Consider the following 25,273-nt stretch of genomic DNA (forward strand, 5'->3'; position numbering starts at 1 on the left):
ACGCCTCTCGAGCCAGTAGCACCCCGGTGGATGGGAGCCTTCACACGACCGGAGGTTCTCATTTGAGTCAGGGCTTGCTCAGAGACTGTCCCAGCCCTGTTCTTCGAGCTTCAGGGTGGGGGATGATTACAGCGAGTTGCAGTAGAGGCCCCGTAGGTAGCAGAGTGCTGTTTCCAGAGGATCCGAGTTGTGGGCATCTGTGGGAGGACTTGCGTCATAGACCCTGACACAGCAGCTCTTGAGACTGGACACTGGAGGCTATGGGCTTGGGAGTGTTGTCCACTAGCACGAGTACAGTGGGATCCTGGTGAGTGGCTATGGAGGGACCCCTTCTCTTGTGCCGACCGCCCAGGAGTCCCCTTCTTTCAGTACACTGTTCAGCTTGGACGTCATATACTTGCAGCACAGAAAGAGGCCCGCCCCGCTGCAGCACGTCATTGGCAAGAGGAGGGCCTCAAACTCGAGTTCTTGGCAGCTTTTTGGCAGAGGCTGTGGGACTCCAGACAGCCGAGGCGAGTCACCTTGTTCCAGTGGCTGGTTGCACACAGAGCCACAGCAGTAGGGAGCTGGCTTGTGCATAGTGGTCTCTCGGCCGCATATACAGCCTGTGACCAGTTGGTGGAGAGTCAGCGACACTATCTTTGGGACTGTCCTTCGGCCCAGCAGGTGTGGCTACGAGTTCTTCGGCTGATGCCTGCCCTCTCCGCGGCTCGACAGTACACTTGGGGGGCAGCTACTTGGTCCACCCTCACGGGCCCGGCACTACAGTTTGAGCTTTCTTCCACGAGCAGGATGATAGTGATACAGGGGGGGCGACCTGCACTCCAGCCTGCTACAGACCTTATTCCACAAGAGTGGTGCAGTGAGAGAGAGGAGTGCTGGGAGCTCATCAGCGGCCTAGCTCTTTGGTTCATCTGGCGGGCCCGTTGTTTCCGCATCTTTGAGGCTCGCCCTGTGCCACCAGCAGAGACTGTTCGTGACTTTTGGCTAGAGCTGATCCATACTCTCAGAGGACAGCTTGAGGGACTACAGGGCAGCTCCGACCGCATGCGGGAGCGCCGTGAGGCTTTCCTTAGACTCTGGCGCCCTGGGCCTTTCTACACCATGGTCCAGGGGGTGCTCAGATGGCACTACTATCCACCTGTGTGGCTCTTCCCTCCTCCCATTTCTTGATTTAGCCCCATTGTATATATGCTGTTTTTTCATTGGGAGAGTCTCCCCATCATGCTTGTTGTAGCCCTCTCTTGCAGAGGTGGATGTAGCCCTATGGGCAGCTTTCATTAACTAATAGAAGGATTTTTTTCTTGGAAAAAAAAAAAATTCACTCCTCTTTACGTTGATCGCCAATCTGTGTTCTCGTAGCGCTTTGAATACTTGTGTGAGATGTTCTCGATGCTCTTCTTTGGTCTTGGAGAAAACAATAATGTCATAAAAGGATGTGTCTGCATACTGTCTATACTCTCTAAAGATTCTCTCTATCATCTTGTTGAACATTGCAGGAGAATTTGTGAGGCCAAATGGCATCATCAAAAACTCGTACCATCCAAAGGACGTCCTAAATGCGGTCTTGTATGCATATCCAAGAGCAATCTTGATCTGATAATATCCACTTTTAAGACCGGTACTACTGAAACAAGTAGAACCTTGTAATCTATCATGTATATCATTGATCTTGGGTATTGGAAGCCTGTCCTGGATAGTCATCTTATTAAGCGCTCTGTTGTCTATACACGTCCTCCAAGATCCGTCTTTCATCCGGACAAGTAGCAGCGGTGAACAAAAAGGTGAAGAACTGTGTTGGATCAAGCCCTTCTCTAAAAGGTCATTGACTTGGCTTATGATTTCTTCCTCTACCCACTCTATAAGGTGTCTGGCTTGGGTGGGTACTCCTTGGTATCAACACAAAGGTGTGATCTAGCCACTCTGGCTTGGATGGGTACTCTAGCCACTCTTGCCAAGTGAACCCTTAGAGAAACAATCGGCATAAGTCTAAATGAAACTCAGATGCTCTGACTCTAACTCTGACAAATTTGAATCCTTAGATTCACTCATAGGTTTTACAAAGATCGAGTAAGCAAAACAACTTGATTTTATTTACTTTGAAATTCTGATGTGCTGACGTGGCTTCAGGTTCATGGGGCTGCTTTCTTGGTGCCAGTTATGGAAAGCGTTGACTTTTCAAGGCTTTTTGAGCATCAATTTTTTAATTGTAGTTGATTGTGGTGCTTTTGTGTAATAGGCTCGGGTACCCCAAGCCAATAATCTGATGCAACAACGTGAGAAAAAACTGAAACAACTCAACAAACTGAACAAAACTGAGAAAGAGAGACGACACTGCCCAGCGAAGTTCCACCCCCTAGAGAGATTGGCCCCAAAGACTGGCGCCCCTTTCGGTATTTCTTTGTTATTGATGCTTCACAAAGTACAATGTCCGAGGGTCCTCATCTCTGCCGCGCTCCACAATGTACAATCCGGCAAGAGAGAAGCCTGGCATTTTATTTATAGGCCCTAGGCGCTAGGGGAGCCAACGCAAATCGCGGAAATTCGTATGGTGTGCCATGTCAACAGTCAGTCCAAATCGTGAAACGTCCGTACAACGCTGCCACGTAAGCATCTTCATGCAATTTTGGGTCCAGCTTTACTTAAAAACAGGTTTTAGGCCTACTGGGTAAGGTGGCCGGTTCGGTGGCGTACTGCTAGGAATCAAATCAATCGTGTGATCTTCAGGGCTCCGAGGAGGTAACTCTCCCGGTAAGCCTTCAGAGAAACAATCAACTTGAGCTTGCAAAAAAACTTGTCGCTCCTCGAGGTCGGACAAATTTGACGTTTTATTGTCATTCAACTCTTGCAAGAAGATCTAGTAAACAAATAGGCTGGATTTCATTAATTTGAAAACGGCCGAACCCTATACAAGCGGGACGGACTTGCTCTTGAGTTTTACAATGAGTACTATATCTTTACTCTTCTCATTCTTCAAAGTAGCTTTTCTCGCCCTATAGTCGACCATTGTGCTATTCTTGTGGAACCAAGGGATTCCTAATAGTACGTTACACCCTTCCAAAGGCATGATGTAGAAGTTCTCGTGCCACATCCCGTGCGGGTGCCGCTAGAACTGTCTTTGCCGATGGTTCCATTTTCTCTGGCGTAATTCCAAGTCGAGCCGCCAATTCGGTCAAGATGAAGCTGGCCTTGGCTCCTCCATCGAAGAAAATAAGGGCTTCCTGGTCTCGCACTTTGCCCCACGCTCTGCAAAGTCCTGTACATTCGTCCATCTGCTCAGGTTCGGTCCCCACAAAGTCTGCTACCGGTCCAGCTTTCGTCTTCCCTTTCTTTGTACGCTTGTAGCAGGGCTACAGTGTCACTTCACAGGGCAGACAGTTGGACAGTTGGCTACACTGGGTCTGGTTCACACTGGACGGACCCTCTGGACGGACCTCTGGTCTAGGGAGTGTCACGTGGCAAGGTACCTACCGACGGTGGTCTAGTGGACCTCGTGGCCAGGTCACCAATGGCTGACATTATGAGCCGTTGGTGGCTCTTTATGGTGGTACATATGAGTAGTAGCGGTTGGTGATGTTATCATCTTCTTCACCTTTGATCTTGGACGTAGTCGTCTAGAGCGAGTCTTACACAGAGCACTGCTTCACCATCCCTGCACATCTGAGCCTCGACACCCCATTTGTACCTGTGAGTCCTGGGCTGGAGCTGAGGGTGCTGCCACGCCAGAGTCTGTACATGGTTCTTTATGGTTCTTTGAGTGAGTCGAGTCCACATGCTCTGGTCCACTGTTGTGACTCTGTTGTTATCCATTGTTTCTGTGTTTCATTCTGTTTGAGAGAGTTTCCATTTGTTTGAGTGAGATTGTCACGCACATTGCACTGAGGGACACCCACACTGTAGAGAGCATGACACATTATCCGCGCTACAGGTGCTCTCATTTTGGCGATCACGGTGGGACCTCAACTGAAATCTCACTCTCTGAGGTGCAAATCTTGAAGGTGCAAATCTTGAAGCTAGTTAGGTTTATCTAGCTTTGCCTACCTTCGCCAACCTTGCCTTGCACTGTTCTCCTCTCGCCTAGTCCAACTAGTCTAGTCCCCTCTCGCCTGGTCCAACTGGTCTAGTCTTCTCTCGCCTTGGTCCAACATGTCCTCGTCCCTGGTCTAGACCTCCTCGACCCTGGTCTAGTCCTCCTCGTCCTTGGTCTCGTCCCTGGTCCAGCCGTGTCTAGTCACTTACTTGGTCTGGTCTGGTCTGGTCTGGTCTGGTTTGGTGGAGTCTAGACCTGTCACAAGTTTTCTTGCCCCAAGCGTGGTTGGACTGGTGGTCACTGCATGACACATACAAGGAGGTCAGTCGAGCGTCAAAGCTCACTACTGAGCCCTCTGAAGTACTATCACAGAAGACGACCTTTGACACCTTGTAGAAATCCTTCAACCTCATCACCTATACCTCCACATATCACATCACCCATTCCTTCATCAGGTTCCCCATCTTCCCGATCACCTTCTCCAATAAAGCTCTCTCCTATTCTGATACAGCAAGCTATAGAGCAACAGGCTCAGCAAGGAATCATGGAGCCACTAGCTAGTGTTTTGGCCAAGGTAAACATCAAGTTCCCTACCTTCAAAGGGCTTTCTTCAGAAGATGCTGACGACCATGCAAGAAGATTTGTATCTCTCTGTAGAGGACGTGGTCTTAACAGGGAAGATGCTTATCTGGTACTTTTTCCATCCACCTTGGACGGCTTAGCAGACAAATGGTACAGCCAATTTGCAGAGAATCATTTTGCAACTTGGGCAGACTTAAGACAACAATTCTGTGCAGCTTTTAGGCTGGGTGACTACCAAGAGAAAGTGTTGGATGAGTTGGCCAATATGGTGCTCCAGCCAGAGGAGACTTTTGCGGAGCTTATGACCAAAACCAAGTCTCTGGTTGCCAAGCTTCCCCAACAACCCGGTGAATTCATGGTTAAGAAGTGGGTGGAGAAGGCGCTTCCAAAAACCTCTCAGCAAAAACTCCGGGAGAGCCTCCGACCTGACGCCACTCTGGAGGAATTCATCGCAGCTGCTACTAGAATAGAGCGGGCTAGGAAGCTGTTCAACAACTCTCCTCACATAGATACTCCCTCTGTGTTCTCAGAAGGTGGTCCTGCTAATCCTTTGACTTCCTTGCGCAGGGAACTGGAAGCCCTAAAGTTACAGCGAGCTCTTCAAGAGGAGAGGTCCTTCTCTCTTAGACAAGAGAAGCCTCCAAATCATGAGGCATTGGAACAGATTAAGCGCGAGCTAGAAGAGCTCAAGTGTCAGCAAGAGACTAAGGCTACGGTTTGGTGTAGCTCATGCCGCTCTCCAGGGCACCCTCCATAGGAATGCCCCCTTCGGGTTTACTACCACTTCTGTGAAAAATCTGGACATGATGACAAGGATTGTTACTACCTAAAGGGATTGCACAAAATACAGCAAAGTCTTGGTCCTTCTCTCCAACAAGGGTTAGCACCATCATCCAACATGGTTTCCCACTACGGCCATCCCAACTACATGCCACCTTTGCTCAATACCCCTGCTGTCCAAGGTATGTCAAGTACTTTCCCGACTCAAAGTTTTTATAATGCTAATGCCACCTCAACCCCTCAGAGCTTCTACACTTCAGCCTCCAACTCCATGCAGCAACCACCTCGTCCCCCGTTTCGTCCTTCCAGTCGGCCCATACTCTGCTACAGATGCGGAGAGTATGGGCATTATCAGAGCAAATGCCCTCTGCCAGAAGGCTCTTCTCCGTGCCAACTTTGCCCTGAGGCTCAGGATCACTACACTAAGGATTGTCGAAAACAACGCGCCTCTACCTCTGCGAGCCCAAGTCAGAGCCAACCTGAATTCACCTTTCCCAAGATCAATTTGATAGCAGTTAGTACCAACCCCAAGCCACCCCTTTCTGCCCATATGATTGCCTCTCAAGACAAGTTGCAGCTGGTAGAGGAGCCAGCTGGTGTCCTCACACGAGCTCAGAGGGCAGCCCTCGGCCTCAATCTTCCAGCAGGTACAACCCTTTCCTCCCCAATGCCTACACCTCCTCCAGCAGCTGACATGCCATCCCCTAGTGCTAAGAAAGGATCTTTTACTATGCTCTCCGATATTGATGAGGCTTTCTTAGAAGCAGTTGCTGACTTACAAAAGATCAAAGCACCAGAGGAACAACAACAGGTAGAAAAAGCGAAGCATACAGCAGAGACAGTCTTGAAGAGCACTTTCCAACAAGTGTCCCTCTATGACATGTTGCGGCTAGATGCAAGTTTCAGAAGTGACACCCTTGCAGTTATTCAGTCACTTTACCCTGGAGCAGGTCCTAGTGGCGGGCACCTCCCAGTGCGATCGTCAGAGTCCTATATGATATCCAATCTTGCTGCTCCACTCATTGATTATAGAAGCCCTCGCGTGACAATGTCCATTTTGGGTCGACAATTCTCAGGAGTGATAGTGGATGGTGGATCTGGCATCAACCTGATGCCCGAGTTCACTATGTTAGCTCTAGGTTTAAAACCTACTCGCCTTGCTCCCTTCACAGTTACATTGGCCGACGAGCGGACAGTCTACCCAGTGGGCATAGTGGACAATGTGCCTCTGCAGGTACAAGACTTTACTTTTAACTTGGATTTTGTTGTGGTTCGTCTTCCCCAGGTTGAGGCCGTATTTCCTTTGCTCATTGGAAGACCATGGCTGCGACACACTAAAGCACTTCATGATTGGGGAAACGACGCTATGTGGATACATACTTTTGGCTCCTCGATGCAACCCATTCTCTTAGAAGGTGGTATGGATCCTGTGGTGCAGCAAGTTTCTTTGTCAATGGAAACCAAACCTGAACAAGAACATCCTACTACACCTGAAGGGTCAGATGAAGATCTGTTGGAGTGGTTAGAGGCTACCAAATCTATGCCTTGTTATGGAGTCTCTATTCACTCTTTGCATGAAGATACACCCTCTTCAAATGGTGCCACAGTAACTACACCAAATGAGCCACCTGAGCCTATGAAGAAGTATAGAAGCAATAAGAAATCTCCTCTACAAACACCTTTGGTGTCTGCTTCTCCGACCAGAACAAAGCTCTCCTTTGTGTATAGCAAACTCCCTTCAGAGAGCCCGTCCTGCAAGATGAATTCTAAGATCATGATCGTTGTATTGCTCATGGTAGCTGCGTGCTCATTATTTGCACCTATCTACCCTCTCCCCCTCTCCCCCTCTTCCCCTCACTACCCCTCGCCTTACCCTCCCCCTCGCCCTAGTCCCTCACCCTCCCTCCCCCCTCTCCCCCTCGCCCTCGTCCTACCCTCCCCCTCGCCTAGTCCCCCTTACTACCCTCGCCCTCGCCCCTACCCCTCGCCCTAGTCCCTCCCCCTTATCCCTCGTCCTCCCCCTACCCACCCCCTCTCGCCCCTAACCACTCCCCCACTCACCCTCGCCCCTACCCACCCCTTCCTATCCTCGCCCCTACCCACCCCAGCTCACCCTCGCCCCTACCCACCCCCTCACTCCCTCTCGCCCCTACCCACCCCTTCCTACCCTTGCCCCTACCCACCCCTCACTCCCTCTCGCCCCTACCCACTCCTCCCTACCCTCGCCCCTACCCACCCAGCTTGCCCTCGCCCCTACCCAGCCCTTCCTCGCCCCTACCCACCCCTCACTCCCTCTCGCCCCTACCCAGCCCCCCCTCGCCCCTACCCACCCCCTTTCCCCCTCGCCCCTACCTATCTCCTCTCCCTAATGGGATACTCTCTCCAAAATAATGCACAGCCCAAACAAGCAGCCTAGAAGCAGTGTATTTTGTGTTCATTCCCTGCATTGAGAGAGCACCTGCAGGTAGGTAGATAGGAGTGAAATTCACACCTACATATCTTCAGTCAGCGGGACTAGATGTAAAAGTTTTGGCAGTTCGTGCTCTACTTGCTGCCATCTGTTTTCATGCATATTAGCAGGTCTCATACATGATTTTGCAGAGGGTTTCACCTCAAACTCAATTAGTAGGCAATTACGTGAAGCAACTGGTGGTCATTGTTACCTCTATTCTTTTCTTCACGACCCTTGTTTCCCCATCAATGGCATTGGCACTGGTATTGCTTTGGCTGGAGTCTTTGCGTACTCACGGGTGAAGCAGCAAAAGAAGAAGCCTGAAAAGTCTGAGTGGCAAACAAAACTTGAAGTTGACTTAGGACAATGCTTAAGGCACACTTCATTTGTCAGAGCTAAACATTTGATATCGATTGGTTGCGATTGGTTGAAGAGCTACCGGTCACTTACTTCCTGCTGTGGAGCTTTATTATGTTTTGCCAATTGGGATTCTTGGATTATGAAATCATACTGCGTCCCGCTTCTCCAAAGGATTAAAAATTTGCAAGCAGTGCAATGTGTTTAAACTCCATTTTTGGGCCTAGAACCTGCTTCAAGAAGGATGTACATATGCAGTACCTAATGGTTTTCTTTCACAGTTTTTTCAGTATTTCCTCTCACCGAGACGGTGAGCGGTCTTGTGGCGGGCAACCTGTAGCAGGGCTACAGTGTCACTTCACAGGGCAGACAGTTGGACAGTTGGCTACACTGGTCTGGTTCACACTGGACGGACCCTCTGGACGGACCTCTGGTCTAGGGAGTGACACGTGGCAAGGTACCTACCGACGGTGGTCTAGTGGACCTCGTGGCCAGGTCACCACATGGCTGACATTATGAGCCGTTGGTGGCTCTTTATGGTGGTACATATGAGTAGTAGCGGTTGGTGATGTTATCATCTTCTTCACCTTTGATCTTGGACGTAGTCGTCTAGAGCGAGTCTTCCACAGAGCACTGCTTCACCATCCCTGCACATCTGAGCCTCGACAACCCATTTGTACCTGTGAGTCCTGGGCTGGAGCTGAGGGTGCTGCCACGCCAGAGTCTGTACATGGTTCTTTATGGTTCTCTGAGCGAGTCGAGTCCACATGCTCTGGTCCACTGTTGTGACTCTGTTGTTATCCATTGTTTCTGTGTTTCATTCTGTTTGAGAGAGTTTCCATTTGTTTGAGTGAGATTGTCACGCACATTGCACTGAGGGGCACCCACACTGTAGAGAGCACGACACATTATCCGCGCTACAACGCTCTTCTGCTGCTTTGGAGCTCTCTGGCTTGTCCTCTGGGTGCCTTGTTGGGACACCGAGTAAGCACATGCCCCTATTCTCCACAACCGTAACACTTCCCCTCCTTGTAGTACTTAGCTCGTTGCTTTGCTGACAACTGAGGGTGTGAAGGTTTCTTTTTCTGAAGCTTTCCCTTCTTCTATTACCGTTGTTCGAGTTTTGTCTGGTCCGAGCTGTCAAAAGTTGATTGATGGGATACGTAAGAGTACCCACGTGCATTGCAAACCCTTGTTTGGCATGCCCCATTAATCGTTGCTTGGACTTGGACTTTTGCAACAAACAATAGTCCCGTATCTCCTTAGGTAGAGCACAACAAAATCGCTCAATCTATAGCTTAAATGTGATCTTTTTGAAAGAAGAGGCCGGTAGGAAAGTATCCCAGAATCTCTGACAGTAGGTGTCCAATGTGTCTTCTTGGTCATCCGCAGATGATGCCAAGTTGTGATCACGTCACATTCGTACTCCTGAGTGAGCCATGAAGAAGCAAAAACTCGCTCGATCATTGGTGCTTCCCTCCGTAACAATAGGGTTGACCACCATGTTTGCATGTTTTTCCTTAAGATAAGATGCCGCCCTCCTAACCTTGGAGTGCTCTGAGTAGCGTCCTTTGGAGAAGGCTTTGTCGAACTGTTGGATGAAAGCGAGGACCTTGTGGGTATCTCAAAAACCAGAAAAAGTATCAAATTTTAATGCTTGTCCTTCCTCCTTGAAATCCTTCGGCTTCTTGTCCTTATCCTCGAGAAAATCATACTGATTGTCTCTATAAAAATACTTCCTCTTTGTAGAAACCATATGCTCATCGGAGTCGGATCTTTCAGAGGAGGAAAAGTCCTCGTCTGATCCATCAAAATACTTGCGAGATCGCCTGTGGGATCTGCTCTTCTTTGCCTTCTTCTTGCTTTTGCTATGTCTCTGAGTCTTTCTCCTCTTCTTGCTCTTTCTTTCCTCGTCACTAGAGTCAGAGGAGGAAGAACTGTCTGAGTTGTCAGAAGAGGATGAGGATGAACTGGAAACACTCTCAAAGCGCACACGCTTCTTTGTCTTTCGTGCATTCTCATAAGTAGATTTCCGACCCAAGGAGCCAGGATAGTCCGCTGCTCGACTCTGTCTCCTCGGCTGCTTCTTGGTCTTCATGAGTCGACTGACTCGCCTTTCTATTGCTTCGTTGAATTCATCCTCTGAATACACCCTCTCTGTAGGTGTTGCCGACATAGGTGTCTTTTTGAAAGCTGATTTCAGAGGTGAACAGATGGCCGTACGCCATCAGAAATGCATTTCATCAATCGGGTGCTTGATCAAAAATTTCGCATAGTGAGGATCTTTTCAATACTGGAGCATCTGCTAGGCACAGGCATCAACCTATTGTTGACATTGCATCTCCATTCGTTCATACTCCGTGGGTGGAAGTGGCTCGTACTCCCTTCCGAATCGTGAGGTGGCTGACGTCCGTTTGAATCTTCAGTGTTTTCCCCTGAACTTGAGTGAATAGTTTCCTCCTTGCAGGATTCGTCAACTGCATCCATGTGTGCTGCAAATAAAGCGATCGGATTCTCTGTAGAAGGAAAAATCGTCTGAGCTCTGATACCATTGTAATAGACTTGGGCACCGCAAGCCAATAATCTGATGCACACGAGAGAGAAAACTGAAACAACTCAACAAATTTAAACATTATTGAGAAAAAGAGACGATACGGCACGGCGAAGTTCCGCACCCAGAGAGATTGGCCCCACAGACTCGCGCCCCTTTCGGTATTTCTTTATTATTGATGCTCCACAACATACAAACCAGCAAGAGAAAAGCCAAGGCCCTTTTTTTATAGGCCCCCTAGGCCTTCCAAAAGCAGTTACATGAGAAGTTTCAAGTCTGAAAGCATTTGGGCCCCAAAAGCTGGCGCTAGGGCAGGAGCGCAAATCGCGGAAATCTGTCCAGTGTGCCACGTCAGCAGGTAGTGCAAATCGCGAAACGTCCATACAATGCTGCCACGTAAGCATCTTTAGGTAATTTTGGGTCCAACTTTAGTTAAAAATAGGTTTTAGACCCCTTAGCCGGGGTACCATGAGTTGGTACAACATATAAGCTTCAAGATCTATAATTTAGGCCTCTTGGATAGGCTCTGTATGTTGGTAAGACTTTATTTGCATCCTCCACTAGGATTTGGACCTCCCTCTGTCCAGAGTACGTCCAATCGGCCATGTCACGTCATCACTTTGTGACATTTTGAGCACTTGTAAAAATAAGAGTGATTTATTAAAGCTTCTTTTAGGTGCTTTTAGACCCGTGCCTATAAAAAAGAGGTCATGGGTGCCATTAGAGCATGGACCAAGACTGCGATTCCGTGGATGAATCGGAGGGAGTGTGACCCTCCAAGTTGTAACTTTGACTTCGTTCTATCGAATAAATAGATGCCACGAGGGCTGCCTGGTTGAGGGGCCAATGCTTTCGGGAGTGGAACTCTGCCAGTCCATGTCTCTTGTTTATTGTGCTCTCTCTTTCAAGTCAAGTCTTTTGTTTCGGTTTACTTCAGTGTTGTTGCAATGTTTCTACCGCCTGGTAAAGAGACTCATTGGTTACAACGTTTTCAGAGCTCTAGAAATTGTTCTTCTTAGAGCAATCCGGTACATAACTGTAGCAATCGAAAGCAGGATCTTCTCATCTTTGGGAATATGAAGGGAAGAAGATTTGGACTATGAGGACGGAGAGATTGTGGAAACAAAAGACTTTTGACGAGGTTGAAGTAGTTGAAGAAGTGGAAGGGGACACTAGGAAAGCAGCTCTAGACTCAGCAAGGTCTACTTCCAGAGTAGAGAAAGACAAAAAAGCAGTAAATGATATGCTTTGGGGGAAGACAAGAAAGCAGAAAACATAAAATCAAAGATATCCAAGACATGAACAAATTTGGTGCCTTGAAAGATGTGGTTAAAGGGATTGGTAGAATCTCTTGAAAAGTAGCAGTTGGCAAGAAGATTTTGAAAAATTTCAAAGAGGGATCTTCTAGACTTTTTCTGAGAGGATGTGTGGATTTCTTGAAAGTTCAGATTGGAGGAGGATGATTCTGCATGTAGTCGGATGGGAAAAAATATTTTCTTGCAATCTATAGATGTGAGGAGCTTCTATGTAGAGCTCGACTCATGTTTTGCCGTTGAGTGTGGTGCAGTATCTGTTGCATAAGGAGCAACTCCACTTGCCATAACAGGTTAACCGGATTGGAAAGGGAAATTTCATGGTTGTCTTTTAGAGTATTCTTCTATGCATGGTCGCAACAAAGGATGTTCATTCGTTCAAATTTGCATGTGGGAATGACTGCAGCAGTTTGTCTCTAGATAGAAGATGATTCTAGTATAGCAAGAGCTCCATCCGGATGAGATGGCTAAATGCTAATCCTAGTGCATCAAGAGTTCTGTTTGGATGAGATGGCCAGATGGTGATGCTCAAGAGTTGCATCTGAATGTTATAGTGTAAACTATGTGGATGTAGACTGTTATCTAGTGTGGATTAGGATATGTGTGGATGCATGCTTTGTGAATGCATTGTCGACGTGGCATCATATGGATGTGTTGATTTCTGTCAAGTTCAAATTTGAACTTGTTGACAATTAGTTTGATAGTGTTGGCTTCATGGTTTTTTCTGAATTGCTACTTCGTGATTTATGGAGATTATAGGAAGCTTATGACACATGTACAGTAGAATTGAGTACTGGCTCTAAACAATAGACCCTGATCTGGTTAATCATCAAAATGTCCTCCAATTTTTTGACTACTTCAAGGTGTATTGAAGCAGATATTTACTTCTTACTCTCGTGGAAGGGCAGAAGATGCTGAACACTTTAGAGGTATTTGCATTGCTGTTAGCCGCATTGTGTCATGATGTGGATCATCCGGGAGTCAACAATGCTTTCCTATCGATCACCAATGATCCACTTGCAATAAGATACAATGACCTCTCTATTTTGGAATCTCATCATGCATCTACAACCATCAAAACTCTTCTGGTTAGTAGATGTTCCACATACTTCAGTTTACAACAGGACAATAGCATATTAGTTTATTTATATAGTGCATTTAAATCATGCTCATTCAAATATACCCTTCAAATGGATTGAGTAGTAGCACTAGGGTGTATGAAAACCCTATGATGCTAGAACTAGCATGCCCACACTCTGGACAAAGTACATAAATGCACCAAATTACCTGCACTCACATTAGGCAATTTACCTTTAATTTACTCCAGTGAACATGGAAGTTAACAAGCTGAACTTTACTCAATCAGGCTTATGAATCAACCAATATTTTGGCACCTTTCTCAGAAGCTGAGCAAAGGCATATCAGGAAGCTGCTGGTGGAAATTATACTTGCTACTGATATGGACCACCACTTCAAGATTATAGAGATGCTAAAATCTAGGAGTTCTGATTCAAATCCCTTTGAGTGCTCTCCACCATATTCTATGTTGGATTCACGACACAATAGTGGAACTTTTCCAGAAGGGGCTAGTAGCAGTTCACAGAGTAGTAGTGGTTCTCAGACTACTGTAGTGCCATCAAGGCCCTCCCCCTCCAGTACAAAGGATGCGACTCTTTTGCTAAAGATGCTAATTAAATGTGCTGATATCAGCAACGTGATGAAGCCCTTTTTTCTCTCCAAAAGATGGGCAGCTTTGCTTCTAACAGAGTGGTTTCGGCAAGGTGATGCTGAGAAGAAAATAGGCTTACCAGTTTCAAAGAATATGGACTCAGAAAATCCAGTTGCCCTGCAGTAAGGTTTTTTATCTCTTACTGGTGACATGAATTGGAATTTATTCGATGGCCCTTTTTTCTAACATTGTAGGACGTTACATAGTATCACTCATGATCTATGCTTTCCTCCATCTAGTGTGAGAAACTCTAGCATTACATGAGTGCATTTCACCACTATAGGCAGTTGCCAAGCTATGATACATCCCTTTGCAACTATGCATGAGAAGTGGATATCTGCATTATGAATTGTTCTTTGAAGTATAGCAAGCTATTGTATGAATGACCTGTCATGTGTTCTTCGTTTTTGTGCATGCTATCTTAGCTCTCTTTGTCTTGTTTTTCATTTGTTTAAATCCAGTTTCAAACTTGTGAAAGTCGGACCTATTTGTGGAGATAAATTCAATTGTCTTCTTTTCCCCACTGTTGGATAGTTTCTTTCATAGACCAACATTGGATTTGCCTTGTGTGTGTGTGTGTGCGCGCGCGCGCGTTAGATTGTTTGCTGCTCCTGCCCCTTTATCTGCTTCAGAATCTTGTGCTAGACTGCAATTTCTAGAAGTTGTTTCCCCGATTATGGATTCTGATGAAGCAAATGCATTAGAACAACCCTTCTCAGATGAAGAGCTGTATCATGCTTTGAAAGCACTAGGGAAGGGGAAAGCTCCAAGATGGGATGGCCTTATTGCTGAATTTTTTCATGCTTTTTGGGATGAACTGAAAGATGCTTTATTGCTCATGATAAACAGTGCATGGTTGGAACAGTAGCTTCCATCTTCATGGAAAACAAGGTTTGTTGAAATTGCTCCCGAAGAAGCATTTGGCTGAAATCTTTGATGATTGGAGACCAATCACTCTTATGCCAGTCGTATACAACTTGTTGCCAAGATGCTGGTGCACAGAGTAAGAGAGATTCTTCATCGTGGCCTTCATCCTCATCAATATGGGTTCATTCCGAGACGTCATATTGTTGATAATATTGCGAATGCTATGATAGCCATTGAATATGCAAAATATTCCTCTCAGGATGTACTTGTATTGCAGGTAGACATAGCTAAAGCCTTTGATTCGGTTCTCTGGGATTTTATTTCTCAGATTATGTGCAGATTGGGTTTTGGTCCTAAATGGATTAATGTCATTTACTGGCTGTATTCTGAGGCTACGACTCCTGCTATCATTGCGAACGGGCTCTCTGACCCTTGGGAACTGGGTTGTTCTGTTAGACAAGGTTGTCTGTTTAGTGCTTTGCTTTATGCAATTTCCACTCACCCATTGCTTTTATATGTGGACAAGATGGTGGACGTTGGTTTGTTACATGGAGTGCAAATTCCAGTGAGTCCTTCTTTTCTTCCTCTGGCATATGCGGACGACTCTTTTTTTATGCCTAAAAATGATCTTGTAGATCTTCAAGCTTTGATGAAGATTTTGTCAGATTTTGGGTTGACAGCTGTTTTGTATATCAACTTCAAAAATTCCATTTTGCTGCCTCTTAATTCTTGCGACTGACACTCTATTTTATGGCCTGGACAACTGCTGTCACCACATGATGTGATACGTCACCTTGGTTATCCGATTGGTTGGTTCATTACAACGACACAACAAATGGAATGGGTGATTGCTAAGCTTGCACAGAAACTGAGATATTGGAAATTTTCCACTTGGCCTCTTCATGTACGACTGCGAATAGTACAATCCATTGTGATGGCACATGTTCAATTCTATTTTCCGTTGCTGTCTTGGACGCATAAAGACATTTCAGCCTTTATGTCGCAAGCAATGGAATTGTTATGGAAGACACATCCCAAACGCAAAGGTTTACGCTTGTTGAGAATGCAGTCTACTTGTACACCAAGATCGCATGGTGGGCTTAATATATTGAACATACATTTCAATCTTTTGGCACGCAAAGCCACACTGCTGGCTTATTTTTTCGCGCAAGTACAACCTTGGTCACGCATGCTAGCTACTATGTGCAGTTCTATGAACACAAAGGCATATGGTAATTGGATCACTGATCAATGGGAAGTTGTATTGGGTCGCTTTGAAGGTACCATACCTGGCTTCCCTCACTCTACAAGATTGATATTGGATTGGAAACATGTACTTTCTCAGATTAAGTGGTCCTGGAGATCCTCTTTGAATGGTAACTCATTACGGAAAGAAAGCCTTCATTGGTCTGCAGTATTTCCTTTTCCCTTGGCAGTTACTCAACCGGTCAAGGCTTACAACTTGATGAAAATGGGTATCAAATGTATTGAGGATGTTGTGGATGAAAATGGTTGTGTGTTATCTTTTCCCCATGCTTGTCAGACACTTAATTTGGGCATGCACCTATTTGCCAATTTGGAGGGACATATGTGCTTTGCTTGCTCCTCTTATACCTATACCAATACTCAATGAGGAGGATAGGCTTAAAGATTCGGAACTCATTGGTAATTCCCCAGGTTCCAAACCTGTTTCTATGCAAAATTGGACTTCAAGGCAAATTTACAGAGCTATTGTGCCTCCTCCGTGGATACAGTCTTATGGCAATTTGCTTTGGCACATGCATAAGTCAATGCGGTGGATATTACCGGTGGGTAAGATTTTGCTTCTGGTCGCATTGTCTCTTCATCTTGCCAAGATGCTCGAATTGAATGGAATCAGTTCCTCATCTTCTTTGGTTTTGCCCCGATTCTCGGGATTTCTTGCTTGCGCTTTCAAGGAAATTGCGTTCGAGGTTTCGTTCTGCTGCATTGGGAAACTTTTCTAGGTTTTCGGAAAACTCACACTGCAATTGCGTCCGCATGCGATTTTCATGCATTGGGTCAGATTTTGGGCCTTCTCCTCGATCTGGTCTAAAAGAAATGTTACTCTTTTTGAATCTCGACAATTTCAGCTCTACGCTCACTTTAGAGGCTCTCTACGGCAATCCTTGTTTGACTGCTGTAGACTAAAAGACATAGACATCATGACTTTGACACTTTTCTATGACTGTTTCTAGTTTGGAAGTTTGCTCCTATATGGAGTGACTTCCTCATTTTCGGTTGTGTAGATCTTTATGGTGGGTTTTCCTCACGTTGAGGCTTCCCACATGTAAATTAATCCAATAGATTTACAAAAAAAAAAGTGTGTGAGCGCGTCCGTTGCTCCAATGCAGAAGAGGATATTTGCCACTTGTTGTGGGATTGCTGCACTACTAGAGATTTCCTTCGCCGTGTATCGGCCTGTATGCGGCTCTGCTTTCCTGGGGTTGTTTTTCACAATCGGTTCTGGGTATTTGGCATTTTCTCATCGACACTACAACGGTTTGCGCTCTTCTATATGTGGGTCAGATACTGGGCTTATTGGACCTTGTGGAGTTAGCGTAATGCCTGCATGTTTCGTCATACTCATGCAGACCCGTTCCCACTCTTCAAGCTTTCCCTGAGGCAATCGTTACGATTTGCTTTGGAAGTTGGTGATATCACTGCAGAGATATATCGGCTTTCCTATGACTGTTTCTAGCTACTATGTACAGATGAGTAGTTCAGTGTTCTTCGCATTGTATATTACCCTTTTGGTGGGTTTTCCTCGCTTTGAGGTTTCCCACTGGTAAATTAATCAAATAGATTTTTAAAATAAAGTGTGTGCGCACGCTGGTATCCATTCCGCGCAGCATGGTTTTATTCCTCGTGGCCAGATTTTGGATAATCTGGCTAATGTATTGATTGGAATGGAATGTGCAAAGTATACCTAGCAGGATGTTCTTGTGATGTAGGTAGACATTGAAAAGGCTTTCGATACTGTACAATGGGATTTCATTGCTACGACGTTGCGGGCCCTTGGATTTGGTCCTAAGATGGTCAATGTGGTATACTTTTTGTATGCTCACAGTGTATCTTCAGGCCTCCTTGATGGGGAGCCGACAGAACCTTGGCCTCTTGGATGCTCTGTGAGACAGGGTTGTCCGCTTAGCGCCTTGTTGTATGCCATTGCCACTCACCCTTTGTTATTGTATTTGAATCATTTGACTTCACTCGATCGTCTTCATGGGTTGAAATTATCTAATGGGAAAGACTTCGCATGGCAGGCCTATGGTGATGATTCGTTGTTCATGCCCCGCAATAACCAGGATGATGTGCGTGAAATTATGCTGGCATTGGATACATTTGGCTTGGCTGCAGGCCTTAAGGTTAACTTTCACAAATCCAAATTATTGCCTTTGGATGTTTGTGACTGGCATCGTCTTCTGTGGCCTAGCGAGATTCTTGATCTGCATGTGGTGGTCAGGCACTTGGGATACCCTATCGGCTGGCAAATAACTAATACACAGCAAATTGATTGGGTCATGCAACGATTGAATGTCAAATTGCACTATTGGAAATTGTCTACATGGCCGCTACATGTTCGACTTCGTATTGTGCAAAGTATCATGATGGCACATGTTCAATTTTACTTGCCGTTGTTGCACTGGCCTTGCTGCCGTCTCTCATTGCTTATGTCTAGTATTGTATCTCACTTGTGGCGCACTAGTTCTCATAAGAAAGACCTCCGTTTGTTAGCAATGGAGAAACTTTGCACTCCGAAGCGTCTTGGGGGGCTGAATATTTTGGACCTTCGACAACATGCATTAGCAAGGAAGGCAATTTTATTGCCTACTCTTGTGCGGCAACTCAGTCTTGGACAATTATGGTTATTGATCTATGTCAGCATGTTACCACTCCTGCTTTTGGTCGTTGGCAGACTTCCCTTTGGGAGATTGTGTTTGGCAAGATGGATGGTTATGTTCATGCTTGCTTATTCACCTCTGGCTTGCTCTCCGCTTGGAAAGATGTTACAGATCATCTCTATTGGCATGGCAGGCAACAAGCAGATGGGAATTTGTCGCGTTTGGAAAGCATTCAAGGTGTTCTCTCTTACCTTGGTTGATCAATCACCTCGTCAAGCCTACTTTCTCTCTCGTTGTGGCATATGCACATTGGATGATGTGGTGGATTCATCTGGGAATTTGCTTAATTTTTCTCAAGCAGAGGCACGCTTTGGGTTGGGCATGCATTATTGTCAGATTTGAAGTCTGCTTCAGCCTATGCTGGCTGATTTTCTCCTTGTTCCGCCGCTGCTGACAGATGGTTGTCGTATGCAGGATTGGAATCAATGGGACACTCTTGTGGATGCGATTTCTGCCCGACATATCTATGCTTCCCTTGTGCAAGACTCTTGGCTAGCTGATCACTATTGCTTCCCTTGTGCAAGACTCTTGGCTAGCTGATCACTGTAATGCGCTCTGGTCCTTGCACAAATCTGAAAGATGGTAGAGACATGCTCTCACTGCGATCTGGAAGTCTTGCTTGCCTCTTAAGGAGCGTCTGTTTCTTTGGCGTTGTTTGTTGGGAGTTCTTCCGGTTGGAACTCTCCTTGTGGCGTGTCACATTAGTTCCTCTCGTTGTGTTAGCTGCTCCGTTGCTGATGAGAATATCAGACATCTCCTTTGGGACTGTCATTGCACCAGGACATTCCTTCGATGCGTTTTTGCTTGTTTGCATTTTCGATTTCCCTCGGCGGTTTTCCACAAACGTTTCTGGCTTTTTGGCAATCTTCTGACTTCTCTCCAACATTTTGCCATCTTCTTCGCTTGGGTCAAATTTTGGTCACTATGGTCCTTGTGGCACCATCTCAATCTCTGTATGTTTCTCCGACATGAGGTTGATCCTTTCCCATCGTTCAAGTTCTCGCTGAAGCAATCGTTACATTTTGCCTTTGACACTGGGGACATATATACCTGGAAATCTTGCGACTCTTCTATGTTTTCTTTTAGCGATTTTACAACGCAGAACCCCTTGTATCAGATCTTTTTGGTGGGTTTTCCTCGCTTTGAGGTTTCTCACTTGTAAATTAATCAAATCAAATTTACAAAAAAAGTGTGTGTGTGTGTGTGTGTTGGGGGCGCGGGGGGGTCGTATGAATACCTTGTTTTGTTCATGCTATTAAGTGTTGTGAGGCCATTGGAGTTGTCCTAGCAGTAAATCCATGGGGATCTGGGTTTCATCATCTTGCATCTTTTAATAAATTTGGCATGTTTTTGGGTTCATGTCCAAATTGTATTAGTGGACATGTGAAAGTTATGCTGTAAGTATTTGGATAAACTTGCATAATCTTAATATGTAACCTTATTGGTGCATTTGCCCTATGGACCACCTTTTTTGATAATGCCTTTTTCTAAGGATTTAATATGTATCACAATTGCTGATTTTGCCTTGGTCATTGCAACAACAGACAAATTTCTATAGAAGTGTACTTTGTGTGTGTGGGGGCGGGGAGGGGGGGGCATAATTATGGGAAACAAGGAAACGGGAAAGAAAAGGAGTTGACAAAAAATTTGGAGTTTCAAGGAGTTTACAAAAACTACAGGGAATGAGAGTTGACATGCTCAGTCACATCCAGTTAGTCTTGTCCGTCTTTAGTCTGGGTTAGAACCAGTAAGTGATTGTACATCTGGTGTTGTCACAGGTTGGTGATGTTGTGTCTTGTTTTTGTTACGACCAATTAATATTGTCCTAATTCTTTCCATCTTTTGTGGTGCATATGCCCTATCAACTACCTCATTTTTGTGCTAATTTCTCCGATTTACTGCTTCTTCTAGTGCTAGGCTTCATTATGGTTGAGTCTGCCCTTGATCTCTGGAGTCATGACAGAAATTCATTATTCTGAACTTTTTGTTGATGTATGCTCATGTGTGGTGTGTGTTGTGTTTGGGAGCATAAGTTAGTACCTAGTTCTACACCCACTATTGGGCATTGATGATGTTAGTGGGGATGTTGTGGTGTTTATTCAATACTATGCATGATGGAGCTGATGGTTATATTGTCTTATGGGTGACGACCATGGGTCTATACCTGGCACTTTCCTTTAAGGGTGAATCTCGACTTATTCTGGATTCATCTAGGTATATTTTTTAGTCATATAGCGGACATGTGGACTTCACATTGTGAAGTTTTTGTGTGAGTTATGACTAGTTGAAATTGTGCTAATTCTTTCTATCTTTTGTGGTACGTATGCCCTCATTTTTGTGCTATTTTTTCCGATTGAATGCTTCTTTTAGTGCTAGGCTTCATTATGGCTTAGTTTTCCCTTGATCTCGGGAGTCATGACAGAAACTTATTACGCTGAACTTTGTGCTGATGTATGCTCATGTGTGTGTGCCTATGGTGTGTGTTGTGTTTGGGAGCATATGTTGTTCCTAGTTCTACACCCACTATTGGGCATTGGCGACGTTAGTGGGGATGTCGTGCTATTTAGTCAATACCATGCATGATGGAGCTGATCGTTATATTGTCTTGCGGATGATTACCATGGGTCTATAGCACTTTCCTGAAAGGGTGAATCTAGGCTTATCCTTGATTCATCTAGGTATATCTTTTAGTCATATAGCGGACATGTAGACTTCACATTGTGAAGTTTTTGTGCAAGTTACGACCAATTGATTTTGTGCTAATTCTTTCTATCTTTTGTGGTGCGTGTGCCCTCTCAACTATCTCATTTTTGTGCTGATTTTTCAGATTTACTGCTTTTAGTGCTAGGCTTCATTATGGCCGAGTTTGCCCTTGATCTCCGGAGTCATGAGAGAAACTAAGTACGCTGAATTTTGCGTTGAGGTATGCTCATGTGTGTGTGCATGTGGTGTGTGTTGTGTTTGGGAGCATATGTTAGTACCTAGTTCTACACCCACTATTGGGCACTAATGACGTTAGTGGGGATGTCGTGCTATTTTGTCAATACTATGCATGATGGAGCTGACGGTTATTGTTTTGTGGGTGATTACCATGGGTCTCTACCTTGCACATTCCTTTGAGGGTGAATCTGGGCTTATCCTGGATTCATTTTTTAGTTGTATAGCGGACATGCAGACTTCAAATTGTGAAGTTTTCGTGTGAGTTACTAGAAGTTGATATGGTGCTAATTCTTTCTATCTTTCGTGGTTTGTATGCTCTATCAACTACCTCATTTTTGTGCTAATTTTTCCGATTTAATGCTTCTTTTAGTGCTAGGCTTCATTATGGTTGAGTCGTTTTCCTCCCCATTCTGCCGCTATCCAGTGGATGTCGTATGCAGGATTGGAATCTACGGGACACTCCTTTTGATGGGATTTTTGCCTGCAATATCTATGCTTCTCTTATGTAGGACTCTTGGCTGGCTGATCACTGTAATGTGCTTTTGTCTTTAGACAAATCTGATCAATGGTGGAGATAGGCTCTTACTGCAATCTGGAAGTCCAACTTGCCTCTTGAGGAGCGTCTGTTTTTTTGGTGTTGTTTGTTGGGAGTTCTTTCGGTTGGAACTCTCCTTGTGGCGCGTCACATCAGCACCTCTCGTTCGTGTCAGTTGCTCCGCTGGCGATGAGACTGTCAGACATCTGCTTTGGGATTGTTTACGCCCAAGGCTTTCCTTGACCGCGTTTCTGCTTGTATGCACCTTCGATTTCCCTCCGCAGTTTTCCACAAACGATTCTGGTTTTTTGGCAATCTTCCGACTTCCCTTCAACAATTTGTGATCTTCTTGACATGGGTCAGATTCTGGTCGCTATGGTATTTGTGGCGCCAATGCAATTTTCACATGTTTCATTGGCATGAGGCGGATCCCTTTCCCTCGTTCAAGATTTCGCTGAGGCAATCATTACATTTTGCCTTTGATATTGGGGACATATTCCTGAAAATCCTGCAACTCTTCTATGTTTGCTTATAGTGCTCTCACATCACAGAACACCTCTGTGTTCCTCCCTTTGTATCTGATCTTTTTGGTGGGTTTTCCTTGCTTTGAGGTTTCCCACTAGTAAATTAATCAAAACAGATATACTAAAAAAAAAAAGCGTGTGTATGCAAGGGTCTAGAGCCTTGATTGGAGAATGTGTTTCTCATCAAGAGGGCCGACCATGAACATGGGTGGTGATCTATGCACTTTCATCCCTCTTCTTTTTATGTGATGGAAGGTGCATGAACTGAAGCTCTCTCGTATGCATGTTTGCGACTCAGGTTTGACATTGAAAGCCCATTGTTATGTATGTGAATGGGAGTGTTTTCCCATGCTCTCCATGGTTCTTTTAAAGGTTTTTGGTTGAACATCATGAGTCTGGTATAAGTCTTGATTTGAAGGGTTGGGAAGCATAAGTTAATTAAGCTATAAGCAAATGGGGGAGGGGGGGATTGCTTAGTTCAGCTTTCTAATAGGTTTTGGTGGTGTGTGAGGTGGCCTTTTCAACCATGGAGAAGAAAGCCCTTATTTCTGCAGCCTATGGTGGTGGCAGGGGGCTTGAGAGTGGGAGGTGTGTGAGTGTGTGCGCGAACGCGCATGAGGGTCTAGAGCCTTGATTGAAGAATGTGTTTCTCATCAAGAGGATAGACCATGAACATGGGTGGTGATTTGTGCACTTTCATCCCTCTTCTTGTTTTTGGTGATGGAAGGTGCATGTTTGTGACTCAGGTTTGATAGCGAAAGCCCTTTGTTATATGTGAATGGAGAGTGTTTCCCCATGTTCTCCATGGTTTTTTTCGAGTTTTTGGGTTGAATATCATGAGTCTGGTATAAGTCTTGATTTGAAGGTTGGGGAAGCCTAAACAATCAAAGAGCTCTTATCATATACGATATCGGCTCCAAGGACAATTTCATGTCTCTCGACACTGCTCAATGACTGCATCCTCCAGGTACATTTGGCTCTGCCTTTAAAGGATTGACCACGAATTCGACTCCAGTCTAAGGAAAACTCAACTTGCGCATAGGGGACCATAAAGATCAAGGGTCTTTTTCGATGGCACCTATGGTAAAATGCAATGTCATCCTCGGCATGCCTTTGCATTATCGGATTCATCTGATCCTAGATTTTGTGGAAAATACCCTCTCTTTTCAAGTAGAGGGTAAGAACATTTTGGTTTATGCCTATGCCAGTGAGTTTTCTTCTCGTAAGTTACATTTCTATTAAGATGGAAATGAAAAAGTGTGTTTCACCTACTTAATTTTGCACGAGGTGTATCTAATAAAAGTATGCTCTCAAGCAGGATTGAGTTTCTTGATAAGTATAAAGATTGCTTTACAGACCGACTCCCAGATGAGTTACCTCCTGAATGCCCGGAAGATCATTGGATTGATCTTGTACTTGTTAGTTCCCCTCCAAACCTACCCCCTTATCGGGTCAGCCTCAGTCAACAAGAAGAGATACCCAAGAAAGTAATTGAGCTTTTAGAGAAGGGCCTCATCGGACGAGTACTTCTCCTTATTGCTTACCTATGCTTTTGGTACAAAAAAAATATAACACATTCTATATGTGTGTAGATTATTGGTCTTTGAATAAGATCACCATTAAGAATCTCCTATGTGCTGGCAAGCTCCTGGCGAGCTTGCTGCAATTGCTCCTCCAACCAAGGACTGTCTGGATGTTGCTCTTGCATCCTCTACAAAGAAGCAACGCCTCGTCGGAGACGCTGCTCCTTCTCTCTCACTGTGAGGATTACTGGTGTATGATCCGAAAAGGAAGTCCCAGTCAAAATGCAAACTGTCCCACCTAAGTCACAGAAGTGGTCACTAGTGTAGAAGCGATCTATCCGAGATAGATTCACTCCTCACACGTTGCGGTCCGAACGAGAGAGGGCCAGGCTATCTGGGGGCCTCACAAAGCTAGAATGGTGCCACACACGCAGAGTCATACAAAACCTCTTCCAAGCTGCTAACTCAACCCCGTGCACAGTAGTATGGTTACCTCCAATCCTGTCAGAGGGGTCCTCCAACATGTTGAAGTCACCCCCAATGCATTGCTCTGCCTACGACAGAGACTGAACAATATGAGACCAAAACTTTGCACGTGCACTTGCCACATTGGGCGCATAGATGTTTAGGAAGCCCACGAGGCAACCCTGATCCTGTATAGTGATTCGGTGAGCCCTGCCTGGCACAATAATCCATCTGCCCACAATGGCCTGCTGCAAAGAATCCGCAATAGTCATACATACCCCTCCCTGGATGCCTCGAGGTCCAAATGCAGCTGACCAAAACGTCTCATAGCGACCACACAAAATTTGACCACACCGTCTAATGCGGCTCTCACACAGATGATGCTCCTATAGCATAAGAATGTCAATCTCACCACCCACAAGGCATGTCTGAATCTCCTAACGACTCTCCCGCCCAGGCCCAAGCCGAGCGTGCAGCTCGAAGGGCTACATCCTCTGTCCAAGAATCCTCATGTACAAATACATAACAAGGACGGCTCTGAGTGTCAGCAAAAAAATGCACCACAATGTGCCTTGCAACCTGTTGCATCTAGAGGAGTCACGCTGAACTTGGCAGGAGGCCAAAGTGTCTGCACCAAATCTGTCACTCCTACGTCCCTTGTGTGGTGTGAGAACTCAGTAGCCTGAATCTGGTGCCAGTCAA

General features: G+C 45.5%; 1 protein-coding gene and 1 pseudogene across 1 annotated transcript in view; both read left to right on the top strand.

The window, feature by feature from the left end:
- Positions 1-25,273, top strand: part of LOC147462175 (uncharacterized) — a 151,120-nt gene that overhangs the window by 6,435 nt on the left and 119,412 nt on the right. The window contains exons 2-3 of the mRNA XM_086509580.1: positions 12,943-13,153; positions 13,432-13,916. Of these exons, the coding sequence (XP_086365706.1) occupies positions 12,943-13,153; positions 13,432-13,916 (696 nt within the window). The remainder of the gene's footprint in view (positions 1-12,942; positions 13,154-13,431; positions 13,917-25,273) is intronic.
- On the top strand, positions 15,875-16,646 carry LOC147462176 (uncharacterized; annotated as a pseudogene).

The sequence above is a fragment of the Adiantum capillus-veneris genome, chromosome 3 (genome assembly GCF_014529385.1).
Source record: "Adiantum capillus-veneris isolate H3 chromosome 3, ASM1452938v2, whole genome shotgun sequence".
Classification (NCBI taxonomy): Eukaryota; Viridiplantae; Streptophyta; class Polypodiopsida; order Polypodiales; family Pteridaceae; genus Adiantum; species Adiantum capillus-veneris.